This window comes from Leucoraja erinacea, chromosome 2, assembly GCF_028641065.1.
Source record: "Leucoraja erinacea ecotype New England chromosome 2, Leri_hhj_1, whole genome shotgun sequence".
Classification (NCBI taxonomy): Eukaryota; Metazoa; Chordata; class Chondrichthyes; order Rajiformes; family Rajidae; genus Leucoraja; species Leucoraja erinaceus.
Window position 1 is genome coordinate 14,925,863 of NC_073378.1, and position 25,853 is coordinate 14,951,715.

The 25,853-nt window shown below is 41.4% G+C and overlaps 1 protein-coding gene across 5 annotated transcripts in view; it reads left to right on the plus strand.

Moving 5' to 3' along the window:
- mpp7a (MAGUK p55 scaffold protein 7a) overlaps positions 1-25,853 on the plus strand; it is a 408,735-nt gene that overhangs the window by 250,839 nt on the left and 132,043 nt on the right. For all 5 annotated transcript variants that reach the window (XM_055651874.1, XM_055651881.1, XM_055651863.1 and 2 more), the window contains 4 exons: positions 21,901-22,032; positions 23,385-23,466; positions 23,582-23,667; positions 25,599-25,673. In XM_055651874.1, the coding sequence (XP_055507849.1) occupies positions 21,901-22,032; positions 23,385-23,466; positions 23,582-23,667; positions 25,599-25,673 (375 nt within the window). The remainder of the gene's footprint in view (positions 1-21,900; positions 22,033-23,384; positions 23,467-23,581; positions 23,668-25,598; positions 25,674-25,853) is intronic.

Sequence of the window (25,853 nt, forward strand, 5' to 3'; positions counted from 1 at the left end):
GGGTGCAGTGAAAAGCTTTGTTTTGCATGCTATCCAATTGGATCAGATAACAATGCATGTAACTGGAATCAAGTCAAACTCAAAGACAATAGGTAGAGCAAGGGGGAAGTATGATATAGAACAGAGATGGGTACAGCACATGAACAGGCTATTTGTCTGCACATAATCCAGTCCCTCCTTTTCTTGCACATCCATATGCCTATCCAAAAGTCTCTTAAATGCCACTATCATATCTGCCTTAACCATTGCCTCTAGCAACGCATTCCATGCACTCGTTACCCTCTGACTTGTCCCACACATCTCCTTTAAACTTAATCCCTAAGGAAGTAGCTCCAGAAATATGGATGCATTAGTATAATCTTTCAAACTCCTTTAGATTCTGGAAAAAGTCCTGAAGCAAGATTGGCGGGTAGCAAACGTAAACCCCACTCGAAATGGGGAATTCCACAACTCAGTTACTGGTAACCCAGGCTAGAATAGTGGGGAATGATGGGCTAGATAGCTTCCACTAAGCTGGGGGGCGATATTATCCCTCTAGCATTTGAGCTTTTCCACCCTGGGGAAAAAAAGTTCGGACTGTCAACAAAGTACAGAAAAAAAGTTCTCAGCATTGTAAGCGCACCAGTTGCATGGACAAAGTCCAATGTTTGCAAGGGGGTGGAGGTGAATCAGACAGTGCCCTAGTTTATGGAACGACCATCCAGAAACCTGATAACAGAGCAGAAGAAGCTGTTCCTGAGGCTGGTGGTGCACGCTTTCAAGCTTCTGTGCCTTCTTAAAAGCTGGTTGTACTTAACTCATTGAAGACAATTCTTGAGGTCTTACCACTTGCAGAAAGAATGAATTCTAATGTGAGACCTACAACCTGTCGTAACTGTTGGAAATTTTCAAATGCTTTTTACACTAAACCTCGTGGAGGCCTGTAAACGTGACCTCTATCCTTTGCTATCACTACCTCCTACATTCCAAAGACACGCTTGTTGGCAGGTTAATTGGTTTTGATAGATTACCTCCAGAGTAGATGCATGGCAAGAACATTATGGGGCGGGGCAAAATGAATGGACATGTGTAGGAGAATATGTGATAGGGAAGTAGAAGAATGGTCCCGATGGGAATATTCTGGGAGCCCATGTTTACTCGATGAGCTGAGAGCAACGACTTGAGTATCAAAAGATGTATAACTTAACTTGTTGTCCAAGAATAGAATTTTTGTGGAAAGAAAAGGTCTTAAAATGTGGTAGTTGCAATAGTCTGGGTATTTTGGTTCATGATTTCTTGTGAAGTTGTAAGTGCTGACAGTTAATACAGTTAATATGTGTTTGACAGTTTCTTCTTGAGTAAAGAAATAGAAGCCGTAATGAATGCAGTAACATTTTGAAAGCACATTTCCTATGAGATTTTCAAGACAAATTCCATTTTAGAAACACAAATCTTTCTTTCAAAATATTTAAAGCTAATTTAATGCACGGATAACAATTTGGTTTGAATTTAAAGAGCCAATTAAGAAATGTTTTTATTTTGTAAGTTACTGTGGTATAATTTTCCTTTTTTATTTCATAATCTTTCCAGGTCGGCATGATAATCCCTGGATTCATCAGAAATTCATCCTGGTTTTCATGCATAAAGTAGAGATATAATTCCTTCCTTATTTCCCTCCCCTTTGCTTAATTCTCATCCCAGCTTTAGGCTCATGAGAGCCTTCAGTCTACCAGCCCCTCTCCCAAATAAGTTTTTCAAAACATAGCTGCCAGTCAATCATGTTGAAAGATCGACTATAAATAGCATCATGGCTGAAAACTTGCTAAGATTTTCTAAACGTTATTTTCCTCCTGACAAAACCCAAATTAAATAAACTGAGAACAATTAAAACCAATGTTTTAGTTAAATAATTGCTATCTTATGTCAGCGTGCATATAATGTCAAACAGGATCACTGCCAAGCACTGGGTGAATCTCCATAATTTTCCCAATTTCAGACCCTTTTATTAAATTAATCCACTTTGTCTGTGTGATTGACACTGGCAAGAGCAATATTTGTTGCACTTCTTGAATTGTCCATGAGAGGTGGTGGTGAGTTACAATGCTATAACTTGGTGAAGGTATTCTTAAGGTGCAATTGGATAGAAAATTACATAATTTCGACCCAACAATGAGGAAGTCAAATATTTCCAAATCAGGATGACATGTGATTTTCTCACAGTGATAAAGGTGACAGATTTGGGATGTGCTTTTGGAGTTGTCTAGACAAATGACTACAGTGCATTTATGAATGGGCTGTTTTCAGCCATGAGGTGCTGGTGCTGAGGGTTTGAAGATTGGATGTGATGGATGGCTTGGCAAATGAATGGACAATTTTGTCCTGGACAGTATTGAGCTTAGAGTTTTGTTGGTTCAATGCTCTTCCAGACTGGTGGAGAGTATCCTATGTTGTGCCGTGTCTGTGTTGAGAGATGTTTGGATGTCGGGAGCTAAGCTTTTGGTTAATAATGGAGGACTTCGCAGATCTAGTGCCGTTGATTGTCAAGGGAAATTGGTTAGACTATTCTAATCAATTATCCTTAATGAAGCAGTTTAAGAAGATTGGACCTTTGACACTGTCCTGAGGAAATAGTGCAGCAGTGTCCTTGGATGGGGATGATAGACCCCAGGTTCCACAGCTATCTTAGTTCATGTCAGCCATGACTTGAACATAGCAGATAAAACAGAGGAACAGTGGATCCCTAGCCAGTCTGAAGAAGGGTCTTGACCCTAAACATCACCCATTCCTTCTCTCCAGAGCTGCTGCCTGTCCCGCTGAGTTACCCCAGCTTTTTGTGTCTCTCTTCAGATAAAACGGAGGAACAGGCTCAAGCAACCACGTTAGGTCGCGCTTGCCGCATGCAGCCGCATGCTGGTGGGACAGGCCCTTAAGTGTTCTCCTCAGCCTTTTGAAAACAAGCCAAGTTTGTCCAACCGATCTTTGTAGGTAATACCCTCCAATCCAGGCAACATTCTTGTAAAGTTATTCTCCACTCTCTCCAAAGCTTCCATAACCTTTGTGTAATGGGGCGACCAAAACTCCATGAAATACTCCAAATGTAGCCTAACTAAACCTATCAAGCTGCAACATGATTTCCAGACTCTTACACACTATATCCCAACCGACGCAGGCAAGCATTTATATGCCGCCTATACCACTCTATTTAGTTTATTTATTTACCTACTCTGTTGCCACATTCAGGGAGCTATGGACTTTGAGCCCCCAAGATCTCCCTGTACAGTGATGTTAAACCAGCAGACTGTTTATCCCTCATTATTGATTGACTTCATCGTTGCCAAGGCTTTGTACTGTACAATGCCTTGTTCACTCTTTGTCCAATTAACTTCGAACATGACACCTTGGTCCATGCTTGGAACAAGGCCTGGGGAGGTTATGACAGAATTCCAACCAAGCATCACTCATCCGCCTGTTAGTGAGTAATTGCTGCTCCAACACCACTGTTGATGACATTTTCCATTACTTTACTGTTGACTGAAAGTGAGCTGGATTGTAATTTGCTGCACTGATTTCCCTTGCCTTTTGTGGGCAGGGCAATTTTCTGAATAGCTCGCTGGATGCAAGTGTTGTAATTGTATTTGTACAGTTGGGCTAGTGGCGCACCTAGTTCTGGAGGGCAACTCTTTGGTGATATGGCTCGGATGTTGTCTGGTTCCTTACCTTTTTTTAATATAACATGAAATGAATTGGCTGAAGAATGGCTTTTGTGATTTGGGGGAATTTTAGCAGGAAGCCAAGGTTAATTATCGACTTGGCATTTCTGGTGCAACATAATAGCAATTGCCATGTTTTTGGCACTCATTCTCTTAGCATAGCCTTCCCCCTCAAGCTGTTTAATAACTCTCACACATTACACAACTAGATCTGATCCTTTGATTGACACATTATCTAGCAATCATTTAGTTCTACGTTTAAAAATAATTATCTCATTGTTTGGAAATCCAGTGGTCCAACATTCAGCTCACCAGGGGCTCCATTCCTGCACTCATTGTAAGCACACTGGTGTACCATTCCTGCACAAACCTAGGCACGCAATGCCCTCTTCCTGCGTTTACCTTGAACATACTGGTGTCCCATTCTGGCACTCACTTTAAATACTCTGGGCTCAATTCTGACACTCACTTTAAACAAACTGGGACCCAATTCCGACACTCACTTTAAACGCAATCGGACCCAATTCCGACACTCACTGTAAACGCAGTGGGGCCTCATTCCGGCACTCACTTTAACACACTGGTGCCCTATTCCGGCACTCACTTTAAACACACTGGTGTCCCATTCCTGCACTCACTTTAAACACATTGAAACCGTTGCCTAGCTCACTTTAAGCACCCTGGTACCCCATTGCTTCATTCACTTTGAACTCATCTGGTTTTCAGGAAACTGTATTAAAACAGTATGTAATATCTAAAAACAGGTGAATTATAAGTATGTCTGTATTATGAGGAGTCATATCCAATAATGTGGAAAATCAGCCAGTTCTGAATCACCAAAGTACCAAGAATGTCTGATTATTGGAGCTTTGCTGAAATGTCTTTCAGTGATTTTGTAGTTGTCGCCTACCCTTCAATGGACACTTACAAACATATTGTAACTTTCATTCCTCTTCAGTCATGCACAGAGACCTTGTTTCTATGCTGATCACACAGAATTTTAGTCTGAGGATTAAAAATAGCACCTAGTAGTGCGATGATGATAGCCTATGTTGTTTTTTCTAAGGTTGTTACCATTCTTTGTAATCGATAGTTGCTTGTGTGACATTCCACTTGAACAGTAATGAGGTTCCAACGTGAATGTCTGATGAAGTAGGCTGCTGTGAACTCATTCATCATAACAATACGTTTCAGAAACCACTTTGAATTAATAAGGCACTGCAGTTGAAATGTAATTCCTTGCACTCATCTCTGTTACTGTTGTTTTGGAGGGAGGCTACAAAAGAAATCCCCAATTTGTTTTGCCCATTCTTAGATTTCTTTTTTTTAACTTTTCCCTTTCCTTTAGAATAACTGAACTGAGTCGTACAACAGGGCAAAAGTCTGTTCCCCTCCAGAAAGATGTATATTAACAATCTGCAAATTTTCAAGTGACACTGCGGGACAAAGAACATGCAAGATTGCTTTTCACTGCTCCAATAAAACGTTATTAAAATAAATGAAGATCCATTGTGAACATTCAGTGATTTTCAGTAGTAAATTTTAGTATGAGCTGAAGAGTTGGGGTTTTGTGCTTGTAAGATGGCATTACTGATAATTGCATTAAAATAGTAAGTGAAGTTTGTGCTTAAAGCAGGGTTGGGAGTTTGATGCATATGTTTTCAGTTAATTCAGAAGCTTCTGCAGAGCCAAAAGAACTATGTTTGAGGCAGATGAAAATACTTCATGTGCTGCAGGTCCACAGCAAACAACGTGCATCATGTTCCTGACTTTTCATGCTCTTGAAAGAGGCTATCTGTACTTTCGGTGTAGCTTGTTGATCATCTAAGATTGCATGATCAAAGTATGCTTCAATATTTTCTGGTTAACTGGTGCAGTCTGGTCACGGGTCAAAGCTTCAAATTCCTTTTTACTTAATGTTCATTGAAGATTAACAACTCGTTTTTTTTTTTGCGATGTTGAATAATTTACCTGAAATCTTGCTTTCATTTTGGGAGATCAGTAGATTTATTTTCAACAATTGCCATGGGCTGGAAATCAAACCTGATTTTCAAAAAAATAAATACGTGCAACAAATTCAAACTATTGGTGCAACTCACTGGGTCAGGCATTATCTGTTGAGGAAAAGGTCAAAGGCAAAGGAGGGAATAGTCATTGTTTTGGGTCAAGGCTCTACATCACGTTGCCCCTATTACCCCTATAGGGTATCAACTAATGTAAACAAAGACTCTGACCTAAGGTTTAGGACAGCTTCATCTTTATTAACTTAAACACACATGCAAATCATTGACTTCTAATAACTTTATATTTCATTTATTGTTGCAGCTTAGCATTACTTTCTCTGAATCACAAGACTCAAATGCTACCCGTACAAATGAATAGATCAGACTCACTCTGGTGGAGAGGGGGTTGTCTCTGAGCTTCGTACACAAAGCACAACTTCGTACGACGGCTGTTCCAGGGTTATCGCTGTTGATGTCTTAGACTGTCCTTATTTTATAAAGATGTTTCCTTTGATCGTATAATGGAAGCTTTGGTTTTACCCTAAAGCTCTCACCACTCTGAAGTCAACTATTTCAAGTTGTCACTCATCCATGGGCTAAATACATAAAATAAATGTACTTGTCTTATTAAGCTAGAGAGTTATTAATTATGCTTCCGGTTCTCTTTTTCCTTCTCATCATGTAGTCTCTTTGCAGACTGGCTGTTCCCAGAAACCTTATCTTCTCAAGGTCGCACTACATAGCCATGAAGTTATCTTCAGCCATGCTCCAAGCACATGCCGATCCTTTGTCACTGTACTCATTTGTTTTTGTGGTCTCAGCATTTCTCTCTGTTTTTCTGTCCAGCTAGCAGTGTCCTCCCAGAGCTTGTTGGGACACTTGTTTTTTTTGACTCTGCCTACATTCAGGACTGAGAGTATAAAGGTGAGATGGTCAGTCTAAAGAGGTGAGGAGGTGGATGAGGCAAGAGCTGGCAAGCAATAGGTGGATCCAGATGAGGAGGTTGAAGGGCAAAACCAGAAGGGGAAGGGAGGGAGGGGTATATATCGCAATGGAGGTTAAGAGGTAATAGTGGAGACAGCAAAGGACTGCAAATTTTGGAATCTACCAAGAAACGATGAATGAAGCCAGATAGGGGAGGGATTCTGGAGAGATATGAATAGTTGTTGGGAGGAGAGGATAGGGGACTGAGTGGGTAGTGTTTGGGTGATAGGCAGATGGGGACAAGTACGCGTGTAGAAAATGTTGGGTAACATGAGACAAAGTGGGGAGCGTAGTGGGAGTATGGGATGTGGTATGAGAGTCCCCGGGTCTATCAGGAGAGAAAGCAGCAAAGGGTGTGCTGGTTACCTGAAATTGAAGAGTTTAGTGTTCCTGTCATTGGGTTGTGGACTACGCAGGTGGAAAACAAGATGCTGTTCCTCTGGTTTGTGTTTGGCCTCGATTGTAGAAGTGGGAAGTTAAATTGTCTTGCAACTGGGAGCTCAGGATGACCTCATGTAATAAAAAGGAATTGCAGATGCTGGTATATAGACACAAAATCCTGGAGTAACTCAGCGGGTCAGACAGCATCTCTGGAGAAAATGGGTCGGTGATGTATAGGGTCAGGACACTACTTTAGATTGATTGTAAGCGGGAGGAACTGGAAGCAAGAAAAAACCAGGACAAAGCAGGGCCGGCAACAGATGACCTCAGGCAGGGTGGTTCCGATAGGCCGATTATTGTCTCAGAACAGTATGATTTCAAGAAGAATACATTGTTGCGAGCTGTGGAACTGGTTAACTGACTTTTAATGGTGGAAGGGGAGGAGGGGGGGGAGAGGAGTGTTTGCAGAAGTTACCTAAAATTAGAGAATTCAACCTTCTACGTGCTGGGTTGTAAATTACCCAAGCGAAATATGAGGTGCTGTTCCTCCAATTTTGAGAGGCCTCACTGTGGCAATAGACAGGACCAGGTCAGAAATTTCAGTAGTGGAATGGGAAGAGGAGATCCAGTCGGCCATGACTGACCAAGCATAGGTGTTCAGCAAAACGGTCACCAAGTTCACACCGATGTACAGGAGCCCACATCAGGAACACCGGATGCAGTTGATGAGGTTAGAGGAGGTGCACGTGAACCTCTGTCTCACATGGAAGGACTGTTGGGTACCCTGGATGGACTTGAGGGAGGAGGTATATGGGGAGGTTCTGCTGCATCTGCCATTGCAGAGGAAAATACCTGGGAAGAGGGTGGTTTGGGTGCAAAGGAATGAGTGAATCAAGTTGTGGAAGGAGCAATTTCTGTAGAGTGCAGTGAGGAGTGAAGATGTGAGGAGTGTGGGATTGGAGTTGACGGAAATGTCGGAGGATGATGTGTTGGATGCGGGGGCTGGTGGGGTGAAAGGTGAGGACAAGGGAACTCTGTCCTTGTTGCATCTGGTGCGGGGGGGGGGGGATGCAAGAGCAGAACTACAGGACACAGGGTACACATGTCAGGGACCCATCTATGACAGAAGGGGGAAACCACATTCAGTAAAGAATGACAACATATTGGATGTCCTTGTATGGTAAACCTCATCTTGGGAGCAGATGCAGTGGGGGTGCAGGAATAGAGGGTTTGGGATAGCATCTTTGCAAGAGGCAGGGTGAAAGAAGTGTATTCCAGATAACTATGGGAGTCTGTATGTTTGCAGTAGATGTCAGTCGACAGTCTGTCTCTTGTGATGGACACACAGAGAGATCAAGAAAGGGGAAAGAGGTGTCAGAGATAGTCCAGATGAATTTGAGGGCAGGATAGAAGTTAGTGGCTCAAAATGGCCATTGTGTACAGAGCACAAGTACTTGTCAAAGTGGGTCCCAATGTGCGCTTGGTCTCGCTGATGGAGCACTATTACAGCTGCCTCCACAATCACCCCTGGCAGCACATGCCAGATCGCATCATTCTCCGTGTAAAAACAAAACTTGTCTCGCACATTTCCTTTAAACCTGCCCCTCCCACCTTTGAGAGATGCCTTACTAATCTTTGACATTTCTACCATGGCAAAAATGACTGTCTACTGTATCTCAATTTTATTTCCTTGTATCAGGTCTCCAATTAAAATAATCCAAGTTTGCCCAACCTCTCCTTATGGTTCATTCAGAAAGCAGCCTGGCAAATCTCTACTGCACCCTCTCTAAAGCTTCAATAACCCTTCCTGTAATAGGGTGACCAGAACTGCACGCATTACTCCCATCTGTGGCCTCAGTCCTGTCCCTTATATTCCATGATCAATGAAGGTTAGCATACCATCGGCCTTCTATACCATTCTGTATTTGTGTCGCCACTTGCAGGGAGTTGGGGACTTGGACCCCTAGATCCCTCTGCACATCATGCTGTTAAAGGTTTTGCTATTCACTGTATATTTTCCCATTACATTGAACCTCTAAAAGTGTATCACCTCAGGGCTGGATTAACCATTAAGCAAAATAAGCACGTGCTTAGGGCATCAAGGGAAGGGGGTTACCACAGAAATGGTAAATGGATTACGGCACAAAATAAATCACTTTAAACTTGCTAAAATAACATTCAAAGTGGTTTATATGATCAGAAGTATACAAAACTAAACATTATTTTCCACCTTACTGTTAGTTTTGTTTCATTTTGAAAAATAAACATTTATTGTATGGTTTATTATCGTTTATATTTTGAATTACATATATACAGACTGCACCACTCCTGTGCCGAGGGGTTCGGCAGTATAATGGGACGACCCTTAGGAGCCGCCACAGGGGCACCAAAATCTTTTAAGTGCTTAGGGCCTCTATGGGTCTTAATCCGGCCCTGTATCACCTCACACTTGCTTGGATTAAACACCAGCCATTTCTCCACCCATTTCTGTGGCCGATCTATATCTTGCTGTATTCTTTGACAGTCCTCTTCACTATTTGCAACTTTCTAACCAACCTACTTATATTTACACCTAAGACTGACACCTAAGACTGACAAGGGGGCGCTGTTCTGGCGGCAGCCATGGCAGCAGCGCGTCAGCCTTTCAATTTTATTTTTTATTTTTAGTATGTTTTAAAGTGTGTATTTAGTGGGGGTTTTTTGTGTTTTGTGTGGGTGGTGGTGGTGGGGGGTGTAAGGGGGGAAACCGCTTCTTCGGTCGCCTCCTCCATGGAGAGGCGACTTTTTCCAGGTCGCCTCCCCCGTGGCCTACCATCAAGGATCGGCGAGGTCTTTCCCGGAGACACGCCCGGGGCTTCAGCGGCAGGCGCAGCGTGGACTCGGCGTGGAGCGGGTGTGCCCTCGCTGGGGCTCGCCGGAGGGGAGTGCTCCGTTTCACTGGCCCGGGGCAGCCGGCAGCCTGAAGTCGCAGCCTGAAGCCGCGGTCTGCAGAGTTCCAGCTGCTGCGGCGTCTACAGCCCGGGATCCCTCGTGGGGGACCCGGGGGAAGAAGAAGCCGCCATTGCCGGCCCGCGGATAACTTCTACTGCGGGCCCGGCATGGACTTACCATCACCCCTGGAGGGGAGCTTCGACCGCCGGCCCTGCAGTCTACGGTGCTTCTGGCTGCAGCGGGGACTTTAAATCTCAACCGCCGGCCTGCGGCCTACACAATCTTGAAGCCGCGGTCTCCGGTGAGGAAAGACCGATCCTGGACTGGACTCTGGACTCTGGTCTTGTCCACGGGGGGGAGGGAAATGGAGGAGGACGGCCAAAATTTTTTGTGCCTTCCACCACAGTGATGAATGCTGTGGTGGATGTTTATGTTACATGTTGTGTCCTGTTTATGCATTTTATTATTTTGTTAACCCATCTTTATGATTTGTATGGAACTGATTTTTAAATTATGTAAAGCACTTTGGGGTCAATGAAAATTGACTATAAATGTGCTATATAAATAAATTTATTATTATTATTATTATTATAAATATTACAAACAACCAATAATCATGATAAAATTTTCCCCATTTTAATCTCCAAGCCTTTGACAATAAACTACTCCATTCTGAACTGCTTCCCACAAATGCCTGTTACATTTTTTGATTCATGGTCAAGAACTCCTTGATGTCTTTGTTCTTCACTCATTTGTTGTCTCGCTCCATTTAAACATTAATCAATCTTTTAATTTCTCTTACCAAATGGCATGACCTCACATTTTCCCACATTCAATACCAAGTTTTTACCAACTTGCTTAATGTAGCTCACTCCTGTTGCAGCTTGACAGCATCCTCATCACACCATGCCCTTCCTACTTCAACACCAATATACAACTTGCATCTTCCTCAGTCATTAATATAAATCGTAAATAATGATGAGCCCTGTCGAGTAAATAACTCAACTAATTACATCCTTCCAACTTGATAAAGACCATTTATTGGCAACTAGCTGTCCTGTAGTTGCCTGCCTTCTGCCTTCCTCCTTTCTTCAGCAGGAGTCACATATACAGTTGAACAGGCAGCATCTCTGGACAGAAGGAATGGGTGACGTTTTGGATCGAGACCCTTCTTCAGACGAAGGTCTCGACCCGAATTGTCACCCATTCCTTCTCCCCAGAGATGCTGCCTGTCCCACTGAGTTACTCCAGCATTTTGTGTCTATCTTCAGTGTAAGCCAGCATCTCCAGTTTTTTCCTGCACAAAAACAATGTAACAGGTGTCCTCGAGTGGAAGGCCTTGTCTCAAGAGCAGATGCAACAAAGACAGAGAAACTGAGAACTGGGTGGCATCTTTACAGGAAACCGTGCGGGGGCGGGGGGCGGGTATAGGCTTAGTAAATGTGGGAGCTAGCGGTATTTGTGTACTTTCAGTGGATACTTTCTCTTGATATGGAGATAATAGCAACAGTGGTTTATGAGAACAGGCTGCGTGTTTCATATCACACAATATTATGAGTTTTTAAATGTGTTTTTTGTTATTATGTAGCATAATACTGTAGCAAATTTACATTTGCCAAGATTCCACATACAGCAAAAAAAACCCAGATAGTCTCTTTAATAATGGTACCAATGTGGAACATTGCAGATGCTGAGGCTTTCAAATGAGTGCCCACAGGGTATTTCCAACAATTCTGTTTTTATACATTTTTGGTGCTATTTAAAAATGAACGTGGCTTGGGTTCAGAACAGCACAAATTCCCCTCTATTCAAATACTAATGCAGGAGTTTCATCTGAAAAGACTATATTAACATTTGGTCACGCTAACATTTTAGGTATGTTGTGTAGCTCTGGCAGATAGCACTAAGGACAACCCCAAGAGATTTTATAAATGCATAAGGGGGAAAAGGGTAACTGGAGAGCGAGTGGAACCCTTCAGGAATCAGCGGTCAACTCTGTGTGGAGCCACAGGAGAAGGGCAAGGTCCTCGATGAGTATTTCTCGTCTGTGTATATCGAGGAGAAAGACAGCAGGGCGGAGGAACTTGGGGCAGCCAATGCAAGTGTCTTGAGAGCAGTCAGTGTTATAGGTGAAGAGGTGTACTATCGTGTATGAAGGTAGACAAATCTCCAGGGCCTGATCATATATATCATATATATCCAAGGACATTGTGGGAAATCAGAGAGGAAATTGTAGGAGCCGTGGTTGAAATTTACACGTCGTCTTTAAATACAGGAGAGGTGCCGGAAGACTGGAGGGTGGCAAATGTTGTACCTCTATTCAAGAAGGGCTGCAGGGAAAATGCTGGGAACTATAGGCTAATGAGCTTAACATCTGTAGTTGGAAAGTTACTGGAGAGTATGTTGAGGCATAGGATACGCAGGCATTTCATAGATACATAGATACATAGAAAATAGGTGCAGGAGTAGGCTATTCGGCCCTTCGAGCCTGCCCCGCCATTCAATATGATCATGGCTGATCATCCAACTCAGTATCCCGTACCTGCCTTCTCTCCATACCCCCTGATCCCCTTAGCCACAAGGGCCACATCTAACTCCCTCTTAAATATAGCCAATGAACTGGCCTCAACTACCCTCTGTGGGCAGAGAGTTCCAGAGATTCGCCACTCTCTGTGTGAAAAATGTTTTTCTCATCTCGGTCTTAAAGGATTTCCCCCTTATCCTAAAGCTATGACCCCGTGTCCTGGACTTCCCCAACATTGGGAACAATCTTCCTGCATCTAGCCTGTCCAACCCCTTAAGAATTTTGTAAGTTTCTATAAGATCCCCTCTCAATCTTCTAAATTCTAGAGAGTATAAACCAAGTCTATCCAGTCTTTCTTCATAAGACAGTCCTGACATCCCAGGAATCAGTCTGGTGAACCGTCTCTGCACTACCTCTATGGCAATAATGTCCTTCCTCAGATTTGGAGACCAAAACTGTACGCAATACTCCAGGTGTGGTCTCGCCAAGACCCTGTACAACTGCAGTAGAACCTCCCTGCTCCTATACGCAAATCCTTTTGCTATGAAAGCTAGCATACCATTCGCTTTCTTCACTGCCTGCTGCACCTGCATGCCACTTTCAATGACTGGTGTACCATGACACCCAGGTCTCGTTGCATCTCCCCTTTTCCTAATCGGCCACCTTTTAGATAATAGTCTGCTTTCCTGTTTTTGCCACCAAAATGGATAACCTCACATTTATCCACATTATTCTGCATCTGCCAAACATTTGCCCACTCACCCTGCAGTCTCCTAGCATCCTCCTCACAGCTAACACTGCCCCCCAGCTTAGTGTAATCCGCAAACTTGTAGATGTTGCCTTCAATTTCCTCATCCAGATCATTAATATATATTGTAAATAGCTGGGGTCCCAGCACCGAGCCTTGCGGTACCCCACTACTCACTGCCTGCCATTGTGAAAAGGACTCGTTTACTCCTACTTTTGCTTCCTGTTTGCCAGCCAGTTCTCTATCCACATCAATACTGAACCCGCAATACCGTGTACTTTAAGTTTGTATACTAATCTCTTATGTGGGACCTTGACGAAAGCCTTCTGAAAGTCCAGATACACCACATCCACTGGTTCTCCCCTATCCACGCTACTAGTTACATCCTCGAAAAATTCTATGATTCGTCAGACATGATTTACCTTTTGTAAATCCATGCTGACTTTGTCCAATGATTTCACCACTTTCCAAATGTGCTGCTATCCCATCTTTAATAACTGACTCTAGCAGTTTCCCCACTACCGATGTTAGACTAATTGGTCTGTAATTCCCCGTTTTCTCTCTCCCTCCCTCCCTCCCTTCTTAAAAAGTGGGGTTACCTTAGCTACCCTCCAATCCTCAGGAACTACTCCAGAATCTAAAGAGTTTTGAAAAATTATCACTAATGCATCCACTATTTCTGGAGCTACTTCCTTAAGTACTCTGGGATGCAGCCTATCTGGCCCTGGAGATTTATCGGCCTTTAATCCATTCAATTTACCCAACACCACTTCCCGACTAACCTGGATTTCACTCAGTTCATCCATCTCCTTTGACCCGCGGTCCCCTGCTATTTCCGGCAGATTATTTATGTCTTCCTTAGTGAAGACGGAACCAAAGTAGTTATTCAATTGGTGCGCCATATCCTTGTTTCCCCATGATCAATTCACCTGTTTCTGACTGCAAGGGACCTACATTTGTTTTAACTAATCTCTTTCTCTTCACATATCTATAAAAACTTTTGCAGTCAGCTTTTATGTTCCCTGCCAGTTTTCTTTCATAATCTATTTCCCCTTTCCTAATTAAGCCCTTTGTCCTCCTCTGCTGGTCTCTGAATTTCTCCCAGTCCTCTGGTATGCTGCTTTTTCTGACTAATTTGTACGCTTAATCTTTTGCTTTGATACTATCCCTGATTTCCCTTGTTATCCACGGATGCACTACCTTCCCTGATTTATTCTTTTGCCAAACTGGGATGAACAATTTTTGTAGTTCATCCATGCAGTCTTTAAATGCCTTCCATTGCATATCCACCGTCAACCCTTTTAGAATTAATTGCCAGTCATTCTTGGCCAATTAACGTCTCATTCCCTCAAAGTTACCTTTCTTGAAGTTCAGAACCATTGTTTCTGAATTAACAATGTCAGTCTCCATCCTAATGAAGAACTCAACCATATTATGGTCACTGTTGCCCAAGGGGGCACGCACAACAAGACTGCTAACTAACCCTTCCTCATTACTCAATACCCAGTTTAGAATAGCCTGCTATCTCGTTGGTTCCTCTACATGTTGGTTTAGAAAACTATCCCGCATACATTCCAAGCAATCCTCTTCCTCAGCACCCCTGCCAATTTGATTCACCCAATCTATATGTAGATTGAAGTCACCCATTATAACTGTTTTACCTTTGTTGCACGCGTTTGATGCCATCCCCAACTTCACTACTACTGTTTGGTGGCCTGTACACAACACCCACTAGCGTTTTCTGCCCCTTAATGTTTCGCAGCTCTACCCATATTGATTCCACATCCTCCAAGCTAATGTCCTTCCTTTCCATTGTGTTAATCTCCTCTCTGATCAGCAATGCTACCCCACCTCCTTTTCCTTTCTGTCTATCCCTCCTGAATATTGAATATCCCTGGATGTTCAGCTCCCAGCCTTGGTCACCTTGGAGCCATGTCTCCGTGGATCGATTTAGATTTCGAGTTTGATTTCTATTTCGATGGATAAGGGCTGATTAGGGATAGTCAGCATGGTTTTGTACGTGGGAGGTCGTATCTCACAAATGTGCTGGCTTGAAGGGCTGAATGGCCTATTCCTGCACCTATTATCTATTGTCTAAATCTGTTTTTTTGAAGACGTGACCAAAAAGATCAATGAGGGCAGAGCTGTAGATGTATATATGGACTTCAGTAAAGCATTCGATAAGGTTCCTCATGGTAGGCTGCTCTGGCAGGTTAGATTACATGGGATCCAAAGACAGATAGCTGAATGGATAGAAAATTGGCTTCATGGAAGGAAGCAGAGGGTGATGGTGAAAGGTTGCTTCTCAGACTGGAGGCCTGTGACTAGTTGTGTGCCTCAGGGTTCGATGCTGGGCCCATTTGTGTTTGTCATCTATATCAATTATTTGGATGAGAACATACATGGTAAGATTAGCAAGTTTGCAGATGATACAAAAGTGGGTGGTTTTGCAGATAATGAAGCTGGTTGTGAAAAACTGCAGCAGGATCTTGACCAATTGGCCAGGTGGGCTGAGGAATGGTTGAAGGAATTTAATGCAGAAAAATGTGAGGTGCTGCATTTTGGGAAGTCTAACATGGGCAAGACCTACACAGTGAATTGTAGGGCTCTGGATAGTGTTGTAGAGCAGAGGGATCTAGGAGTGCAGGTACATGGCTCCCTGACGGTGGAGTTGCAAGGAGATTGGGTGGTCAAAAAGGCTTTTGGCACATTGGCCTTCATCAAACAGAGTATTGAGTATAGAAGTTGGGAGGTCATGTTGCAGTTGTATAAGATGTTGATACGGCCGCATTTAGAGTATTGTGTTCAGTTCTGGGCACCATGTTATAGGAAAGGTGTTGTCAAGCTGGAAAGGGTATAAAGAAGATTTATGAGGATGTTGCCAGGACTAGAGGGACTGAGCTAGATCGGGTAGATGCAGAGTCCCTTGCCCAGAGTAGGTGTGGGCATGTTGAGCCGAAGGGCCCACACTGTATTGCTCTATGACTATAATAAACGTAATCTAGGACAGTACAGCACATGAATAGGCCCTTCGGCCCACAATGTTTGCCCTAACACAATGTCAAGTTCAACTAATCTCAACTGCCTGCACATGATCCATATTCCTTCATTCCCTGGTTATCCATGTGCCTTTCTAAAAGCTCTAAATGGCACCATCATATCTGCCTCCACCACCGGTTTCGAAGCACCCACCACTTTCCGTATAGATAAGCCTGCCCCACACATATCCTCTAACTTTTGTCCCTCCCACCTAAGGACAGCCCACTTAGAAACATAGAAACATAGAAATTAGGTGCAGGAGTAGGCCATTCGGCCCTTCGAGCCTGCACCGCCATTCAATATGATCATGGCTGATCATCCAACTCAGTATCCCATACCTGCCTTCTCTCCATACCCCCTGATCCCTTTAGCCACAAGGGCCACATCTAACTCCCTCTTAAATATAGCCAATGAACTGGCCTCCACTACCTTCTGTGGCAGAGAGTTCCAGAGATTCACCACTCTCTGTGTGAAAAAAGTTCTTCTCATCTCGGTTTTAAAGGATTTCCCCCTTATCCTTAATGCCGCTCACGATGACAGAGCTCTTTGTCAACTTGTACATCCGTATTACTCCGCACATGAACATAAGAAGCTGGAGCAGGTGTAGGCCACTCGGTGCCTCAAGCAAGATTACCCCACACCTCATTCCTTTTTTGCTCTTTCACCATAGCCATAAATTCCTTGATCTTTCAAAAATCAATCAACTTCCTCTTTAAATGCTTCAGGGATCTAGGTTCCACATCCCTCTTGAGTAGGGAGTCTGGAGATTGATCAGCCTCTCTGCAAAATTCCACACTTTTTCAAAAATATGTTTTTGTTTGAAACCTCAGTTTTGGAAACATAGAAACATAGAAAATAGGTGCAGGAGTAGGCCATTCGGCCCTTCGAGCCTGCACTGCCATTCAATATGATCATGGCTGATCATCCAACTCAGTATCCTGTACCTGCCTTCTCTCCATACCCCCTGATCCCATTATCCACAAGGGCCACATCTAACTCTCTCTTAAATATAGCCAATGAACTGGCCTCAACTACCTTCTGTGGGAGAGAGTTCCAGAGATTTACCACTCTCTGTGTGAAAAAAGGTTTCCTCATCTCGGTCCTAAAAGATTTCCCCCTTATCCTTAAACTGTGACCCCTTGTTTTTAATTACCTCATCTTGAAACCATGTCACCTTGATTGAGATTCTCCCACTGGTGGATACATCTCGATATCTATCCTTTCATGTCACTTCACTATCCTATGTTTAAATGATATCACACAGCATTCTTCTAAACTCTATAGGACATACATCTCATTTCTTTAGTTGTTTGTCATAGAACGCTCACAATTCCAGGAATTAGTTGAGTGAATTTGTTTTAGACTGTCTCCAATGCCAGAATATATTCTTAAGAAGACTGTGCTCCAGGGGTGACCTCACCATTATCCCACTTCCCTCGTTCTCTCAATTCTAACTCTTTTGGAATAAAGGCCAATATGCCTTTTGCCTTCCTGACCACATGCTGCGCAAGCCTGCTAACACTTTGTGATTTGTGATTCCAACACCTAGCTCCCTCTATACTTTGTGTGTCTGCGATCTTTGGATTCCTCAAACTGAGATGCATGACTTCATATTTTACCATTTGCCAAATTTTTGCCTGCTTACTTAACCTATCTATATCCATTTGCAGCACCCAAATATTGCAACATACCCTCTCACCTAGTTTGGCAAATTGTGACACCGTACATTTTGCCTCATTCTCCAAATGATTACTATAAACAATGGACACATGTGTTGATGCTTGAGATGCATCTCTAAATCATGACAAATATTTATTTATTCTGACTCTCTTCTATGTAATAACTAATCTCCAATCAATGCTAACACACTCCCAATTCACAATACTATGAGTAATTACCTTTAGAATGATTCCCCCTTTTATCCCTTTACTCTAACCCCATCCCCTTGGACCTTTTCACCCACCTCCCTCCCTCCTGCTTTACATTTCACGCTTTAATTTGCTCCTTATACTGCACCCTTTTGTCCACATTTCACTTCTAACCTTTGTTACTATCTCTACCTATCTGCCAATCACCTCTGCTCACCGTATCGACCTATCACTTGCCAGTTTTTTGCCCCATTTCCACCTTTCTTTACCAGCTTTCTCAACTCTACTCCATCTGTTGGAAGAAGTGTCTTAACCCTAAACGTCGTCTGTCCATTTCCCTCCACAGATGCTGCCCGACCAGCTGAGTTCCTCCAGCACTGTATTTGCTCGTGTCTCAATTTTCCCCTCTATTTACTCAGCTGATTACATTCCTGAAGAACTTGAGCAAATTTGTCAAACTTGATTTACCTTTCATAAAACCGTGTTGCTTTGGTTTGATTATTTTAACCCTCTCTAAATGACTAGATATTTTCTTCTTAATTATAGATTTGAGCAGATCAGCTTTAACATCTGTTATTGGCAACACGCCTAAAGTTACCCACCTGTTTGTGTTCCTCTCTGCAGCAATGTAATCACATTTGCAATTTTCTAATCAGCTGATACATTCCTGAATCACTGACCTTTGAAAAATGTCAACCAATGGCTCCCATTATCTCTGCTACCACAGCAGCCATCGGACCTGGCCTAGGTGCATGAGTTTATCCAAATTCTTGTCGTGTTTCAAAGTGATTTTTACAAATGTTGCTGTTTGGGACTAGCCCATCAGATATCTTTTGGGATGTTTGCAGTGTTCTTTACCATGAAGACTGACTCAAAATATTTATTTGACCACCATTTTCTCGTATCCTTTTAGTAATCTCCATCTCTCTCTTGAATCACATCTACCCAGGCTGCCCTCTTCTACCTGCCCAGAGAAACCCTTTGGTTTGTTTTAATATTATTTGCCAGTTTCTCTTGTTATCAATTTTCTCCCTTTTAAATTTTTAGTCTCTCTCTGGTGGTAAACTAAGTCGATTATGGATTTTGACAAAGCCTTCAAATACTTCCACATGGTAGGCTGGTTGCTCTGTAAAGTTAGACTGTATGGGATCCTGGTAGAGCACGTAAATTAGGTACACAATTGATTTGATGGTGAGAAGCAGTGGGTGATGCTGGAAATGATTTTCCAGACTGCAGGCCTGTGACCAATGATGCCTGGACATGCGGGCTTTGAGTTATTGGGAGTGGTCGGATCGGCTGGGACTTTTTTCTGTGGAAAGTAGGAAACGAAGAGGTGACCTTAGTGATGTGTACGAGGTAACGACTGAGAAACATAGAAACCTAGAAAATAGGTGCAGGAGTAGGCCATTCGGCCCTTCGAGCCTGCACCATCATTCAATATGATCATGGCTGATCATCCAACTCAGTATCCCATCCCTGCCTTCTCTCCATACCCCCGGATCCCTTTAGCCACAAGGGCCACATCTAACTCCCTCTTAAATATAGCCAATGAACTGGCCTCAACTACCTTCTGTGGCAGAGAATTCCACAGATTCACCACTCTCTGTGTAAAAAATGATTTTCAAAAAATGACTTTATACTGGTTCTTGTAAATTCACAGTACTCTTGCTCTCCCACTAACACCAGTTTCATCATTTGCAGTAACTCAAAAGAACCATTAGGCTGGCTTGTTGCGTCATCAGAGCTTTGGGGGGAAAAAAGTCATCTGGCAGCCATATGCAAATTCTGCTGTAAACCTAGTTATTTTTTTAATCTTCGTCACTTTTGGCATTCTCTGAAGCGACAATTACACTCCAAGCTGCAACCCCATCTGCACCATCTTCCCATCACTAGCCTTTCCACACGTGTGCCTGCCAGCAACTAATCTTTTTACATCCTTTTCATCCTACATACTGTTCCAATCAAATTTCCATATTTTTTTTTAAAAAGGAGGCTATTTCAGCTCATCAATACTACACTGATTCGCAGATCAATTCAATTCCCAAAGTACTTTTCTCTGAATGTTATTCTCCATTTCCATCAATTCCCCGTATATTTTACTGCTCATAGACACATCATTAAATTCATACACTGTGTACTTTTGAGGAGGACACCAACTCATTGTTAAACTATTGTGTTCAAGAAGGAACTGCAGATGCTGGAAGATCGAAGGTACACAAAAATGCTGGAGAAACTCAGCGGGTGCAGCAGCATCTATTGAGCGAAGGAAATAGGCGAAGTTTCGGGCCGAAACGTCGCCTATTTCCTTCGCTCCATAGATGCTGCTGCACCCACTGAGTTTCTCCAGCATTTTTGTGTACCTTCATTGTTAAACTAAGCATGTGCCTTTCCCGAGTTTAGTGTGAATTGTGATATCAACATTGTGTGATTGATGGAAACTTGAATGAGGTATGTAGATGCTTGACCATGAAGAGGAATCTTCTCACATCACCACCAGGAACAAGTAATGCTCTGTACCTATTATTACTTGCCCTGTCTCAAATGCCATGTGATGCTTATCACCTAGCTATCTATTTGGCACGTTTTCTCTTTATTCCCCTCTCTTCTTAAACTTGTCCTCTGGTTCTTGATCCCCGTAGCTGGGTAAAAGACTACATTCACCCTTGGATTGTCATAGTGGTCGGCACAGACATGGCGAACCAGAGGATCTGTTTGTATGCTCTGTTCTTCTATCAATTTTTACTAACACCCCAGTGAAGTGTGAAGAACATTTTACTCAGTTTTATGTAAACAGTTGCAATGATTACTGTGACTAATACTTGTAACTGTAAAATAATTGGATGATCTCAGCATCATGCCATCTCCAGACACCCAAAATTGGCCTATTGGTTTGTAAATGTTGTTAGATTTGAGCCATTGTAGCATTTGACTAAAAGTAAATTAAAAAGTAATTACTAGTGGTTTAATTTAAGAGCTAACTCTAAGCTTGGAAAAACACGAGATTTACGGATTATTTTGTAAATTCTCAGCATTTTATGCAGCAATCTGTAGAAAGAGGAGTAATTGAAACATTACACCTGTAGGGTTTATTGATTTTCAAGAATTAGTTTTATCTTGATTTGTCTTTTACTGGTTTAAATTGTATGGATCATATCTAATGTTTCACCCAATGTTTCAAAATCATTCAGAGTGGGCAATACAATTGACAGAAGTACCTATGCTGCTTCCGATGCAGTGGAGTCTGAAAGGTCAATCATGAGTGTGTGAGAAACCAATTGAAATACCAACCAAATGCTAAGTGCTAGAGGAGCTCAGTGGGGTTAGACAGCTTCTGGGGAGGGAATGGACAGACAATGTTTTGGGTCTGCGCCCTTCTTCAGAAGTCAGAAGAAGGGTCCCAACCTGAAACGTTATCTATGCATTCACTCAAGAGATGCTGCCTGAACCATTGAATTCCTCTAGCAGTTTTATTTTGCTCATGATTTCAGCATGTGTTGTTCCTTCTGTGTCTGAATGAAACACCAGTTTGGAATGAGGACTTAAGTTAAGTTGTTAAAACTTAGTCTTGCTTGTCATTACTTATCATTTAAAAAAAAAGATCTGCGTCATTACAAAATTAAACGTTAACAGTTAGAGAGTTCTTGTAACTTAAAACAACCTGTTCTCTTAAATATATCATTTTAAAAAGCTACTTTACATGACACGTAATGGTTTATTGACTGGATATTTGCAGGCTTTACTGTCTGTTCACGACACAGTGGCTATGAAGAATTATGATCCCGTATTACCTCCAATGCCAGATGATTTTGACGATGATGAAGATTCAGTGAAAATTATTCGACTTGTCAAAAACAAAGAGCCTCTGGTAAAGTGACACATTTTAGATTATAACTTATCAATTCATTTGCACTTGCAAAACGGCCTGTATTATGCATCCATTCAAAATTGCTTACTTTTGTCATTAAAACAACTCACAGCTGCCTTTCTTTATGCGATTACTTATGGCATTAATTATTTATTAATGTGAGGGGTACAATCTCTCTTTGAACCACAGTGTTCTTGTGCATGTGTGCAAAATCTTAGCTGGGGTAAAATTGGATCAAACTTGAATAGTCAGATGCACGGTGAAATGCTTTCTAGCCTGTACTGAGAGTTAATCCTAACGATTAACTCAGTAGAAAATGGCTGGTACAACAGTTAGATTACAATAGCTATTTTCAAGCCTTCTTAGGGCTGCCACTTGGATACAGGATGCCTATAAATCAGCCATCTGGGTTTGAAGCTCCTCAGTTCCCTGGCCAAATCTCATTCTTTAATACTTTTCATAAAATGTATTCTTTATGGTGAATCTGTTGGTCACCTTTCTAATATTTGTTTTTGGCTCAGCATCAATTTTTATTTGATTTTGGATTTTTTGGCAATATTAGTAATGCAGTATAAATACACATTTATTTTAATACAAAATCAGTCAGTACTGGGAACTTTTAGTCCATTCCCTGGCATGACTGCTTCGAGTGTCTCTTGGACATGCCAGGGAAATGGACTAATTTCAGAAATTGATCCTAATTTCAGAAATTGTTGCAGTAAAATACTAATCATAAAGAGATTTGGTTGTTATTAGAGCATTCTATTCCAAAAAAAGCTATAATATACTTCTGTGTGTTTAGCAGTGAAAATGGATTAATGGATAATAAGTGTTAACGTGGGTCCAATAATTCTTGAGTACTGATCCTTCAATCAAAGTTTTGCTGTCAAGACTCCCTTTCCATGCAATAAGCTTGAGTCTCAGTGATTAACAACTTTAAAAAAAGTTATTTCTAAAATTCTATTCTTAATTTAAGTCAGATGCACTCAGCACTTTGTGTCGAACCTTGAAAATGTGCATTTGGCCTTACTGCATCACCCAATGAATTCAACACTAGACACTCACTTCATGAAGTGCCACCATATTATAGAGCTTGGTTCTTCAGTATATAGTGTTTTCCTTTAATTTAACTGTGAAGAGAAAGTCACTATGCATGCTTAATGAAATTCAATTGTAATTATTGAAGATAATGTCTGTAATCAAAAACAACTTTCCTTAAGGGGATTTTGTCTTAAATATTGTTTTGCAAATGACCACATGGAGCACGCTGATTAATTTTGGAAATTAGCGTTATATAATATTAACTTTGTCAAGAAGAATGCTTGTCACTTCTTTCCTTTCTGGATTATTAGGGAGCAACAATAAGAAGAGATGAACAAAGCGGTGCCATTGTTGTGGCAAGAATAATGAGAGGAGGAGCTGCAGATAGAAGTGGTACAAATTTATTTCAAAGCATGTTCTCTGAAAGGTTTTGTAAAAGTGTAGGCTTTTAGAACTAACAAAATAAGTTGCAGTTTTTAATATTGCTGAAACATCTTTGTTGAAATAGGTCTAATCCATATTGGAGACGAACTGAGAGAAGTTAATGGAATCGCAGTTGAAGATAAAAGGCCTGAGGAAGTAATTCAGATATTGGTATGTATTTCAGAGGGAACATTTGAATGTTTTAATCCCTGATTCAGTGAACTGATAAGCCTTATTCAATGTATATCTTTTGGCTTGACTTTATCTGTGTGATGATGCATCTGCCATTATTTAAGTCACATTCCTTGTGGAAATATCTGCATTTGCTTGGTATATTAAAAACCTGCCCATAATAGGTTTAAATATAGGTTTATTATTGTCATGTGTACTGAGCTACAGTGCAAAGCTTTGTTTTGCAGACTATCCAATGAAATTAGATAATACATAAATACAATCAAACAAAACAAAAAAATATTTTGTACTATCAGCAAATTCTATAGTTTCCCCAAATCTGCCTTCCAGCCTATAAAGAAGCAAGTAACAGAAATATTAACAAATTGCTTCTGCCCTTTGCACCAAACATCCGCTTGATCTGAGAGAAAACAGTGATATTTGGAGTGACAACCATCTTGTGGAAATGTCTATCAGCTCTGTTAGTTGTCTGAGTTAGCTGTCTCTTTGACACAGATAAGTGTTGAAAGGCAGAAATCAGAGTGGATTAACAACAAACTGCATTTCGTTGTCTCTGTACTGTACACTGACAATGACAATTAAAGTTGAATCTGAATCTGAACTATAAGATGTATCAAAGGCAAGGCTTTAATAAAGCAATTAACCTAGCATGTGCATTTGGTTTGAATTCTAGTTTCATTTATCATGCAACATACTTGCTTGAACATTTGGACATTCATGTGTTTTTCACTATTTATAAAATAATATGGTTGCTTGTCACTGATAGCGAACTGTCTGGATGTTGGGCTTCCTGCTTTCAAGAGCCAAATCAAGGGGAATGTCTGGGGTTCAGCTGAGTGGGGCATTGAAACTGATTCAGTAGCACGTTATGTAAAAGAAAATTCTCAGACACAACACTAGAAATTGAAAATCATAAATTTGCCCTTTAAAGATTTATTTGTAAAAGAAAATTCTCATTTCCAATGTATCAACAGAACACTAGAATTGCTAAAAATCATAACTTTCTTTTATCATTGAATTAAAAGTGTCCTGGCAGCAGGTGTTGGGGGCGGGAAGGTTTCGAAGCGGGGGTTTTTGACTACTTGCATGAACATTTGCACATTTTTTTCATGTGTTTTTCACTATTTATAAAATAATATGGTTGCTTGTCACTGATAGCGAACTGTCTGGATGTTGGGCTTCCTGCTTTCAAGAGCCAAATCAAGGGGAATGTCTGGGGTTCAGCTGAGTGGGGCATTGAAACTGATTCAGTAGCACGTTATGTAAAAGAAAATTCTCAGACACAACACTAGAAATTGAAAATCATAAATTTGCCCTTTAAAGATTAGAATATGTATAAAAGTTAAAATTTTCAACTAGAATGTGAAAATAATGTTTAAAATATTAATAATATTCCATTTGAAAAATGTACCAACAGAAGTTGTTAATTCAAGCACGAAGCTTCAAAGATTGCTAATTTTCCTAGTTATACTTCCTTCAGTATCTAATAATGAGAATAATTTGTATATATCAAACATTTTATTCATGTAATTCTGGAGAAAATACAGGACGATATATTGAGGGGAACAAAGTCACCAACAGCAACCTCTGGCTCTCCATTTTGTATACTCCAGTTGTGAAGTGTCGTAATACAGTCATATTTGTTATTTCAATTGCAAAATCAAGGCAATTAAATCCAGAAAACACATGAGATAATAAAAAGTATGGAGTTTGTGTATTAGGGTTTATAACTTCTGGGTTACTTTCACAAACCATTAATGGAAAATTATAACGAAGGGAACAAATGTGGTTAGATTAACTTTGATTCTCTAATGCTTTCTTAATATGGTTAATTACTTGTTTTGTTGCTGTAATTTCTTAATGAAGTCGAAAATTACTAATTAGTGTATGCATTTTACAATTTTGCCTAGGCTCAGTCACAAGGAGCAATAACTTTTAAAATAATTCCTGGAATTAAAGAGGAGTCCCCAACTAAAGAACGTAAGGTAGGCATATTAACCAGAATGCAATAAATATGCAATATGCAATAAATGAAGAAAGGTTGCCTTGTGTGAAAATACACATGTGTATATTTATATATAGTAGCCCCCCACCGCCCGCCCCCCCCGGTCATGACTGTCCATGGGTGATGCATCCTAGTTTGCAGGTGATGTGAGGTCAGATGC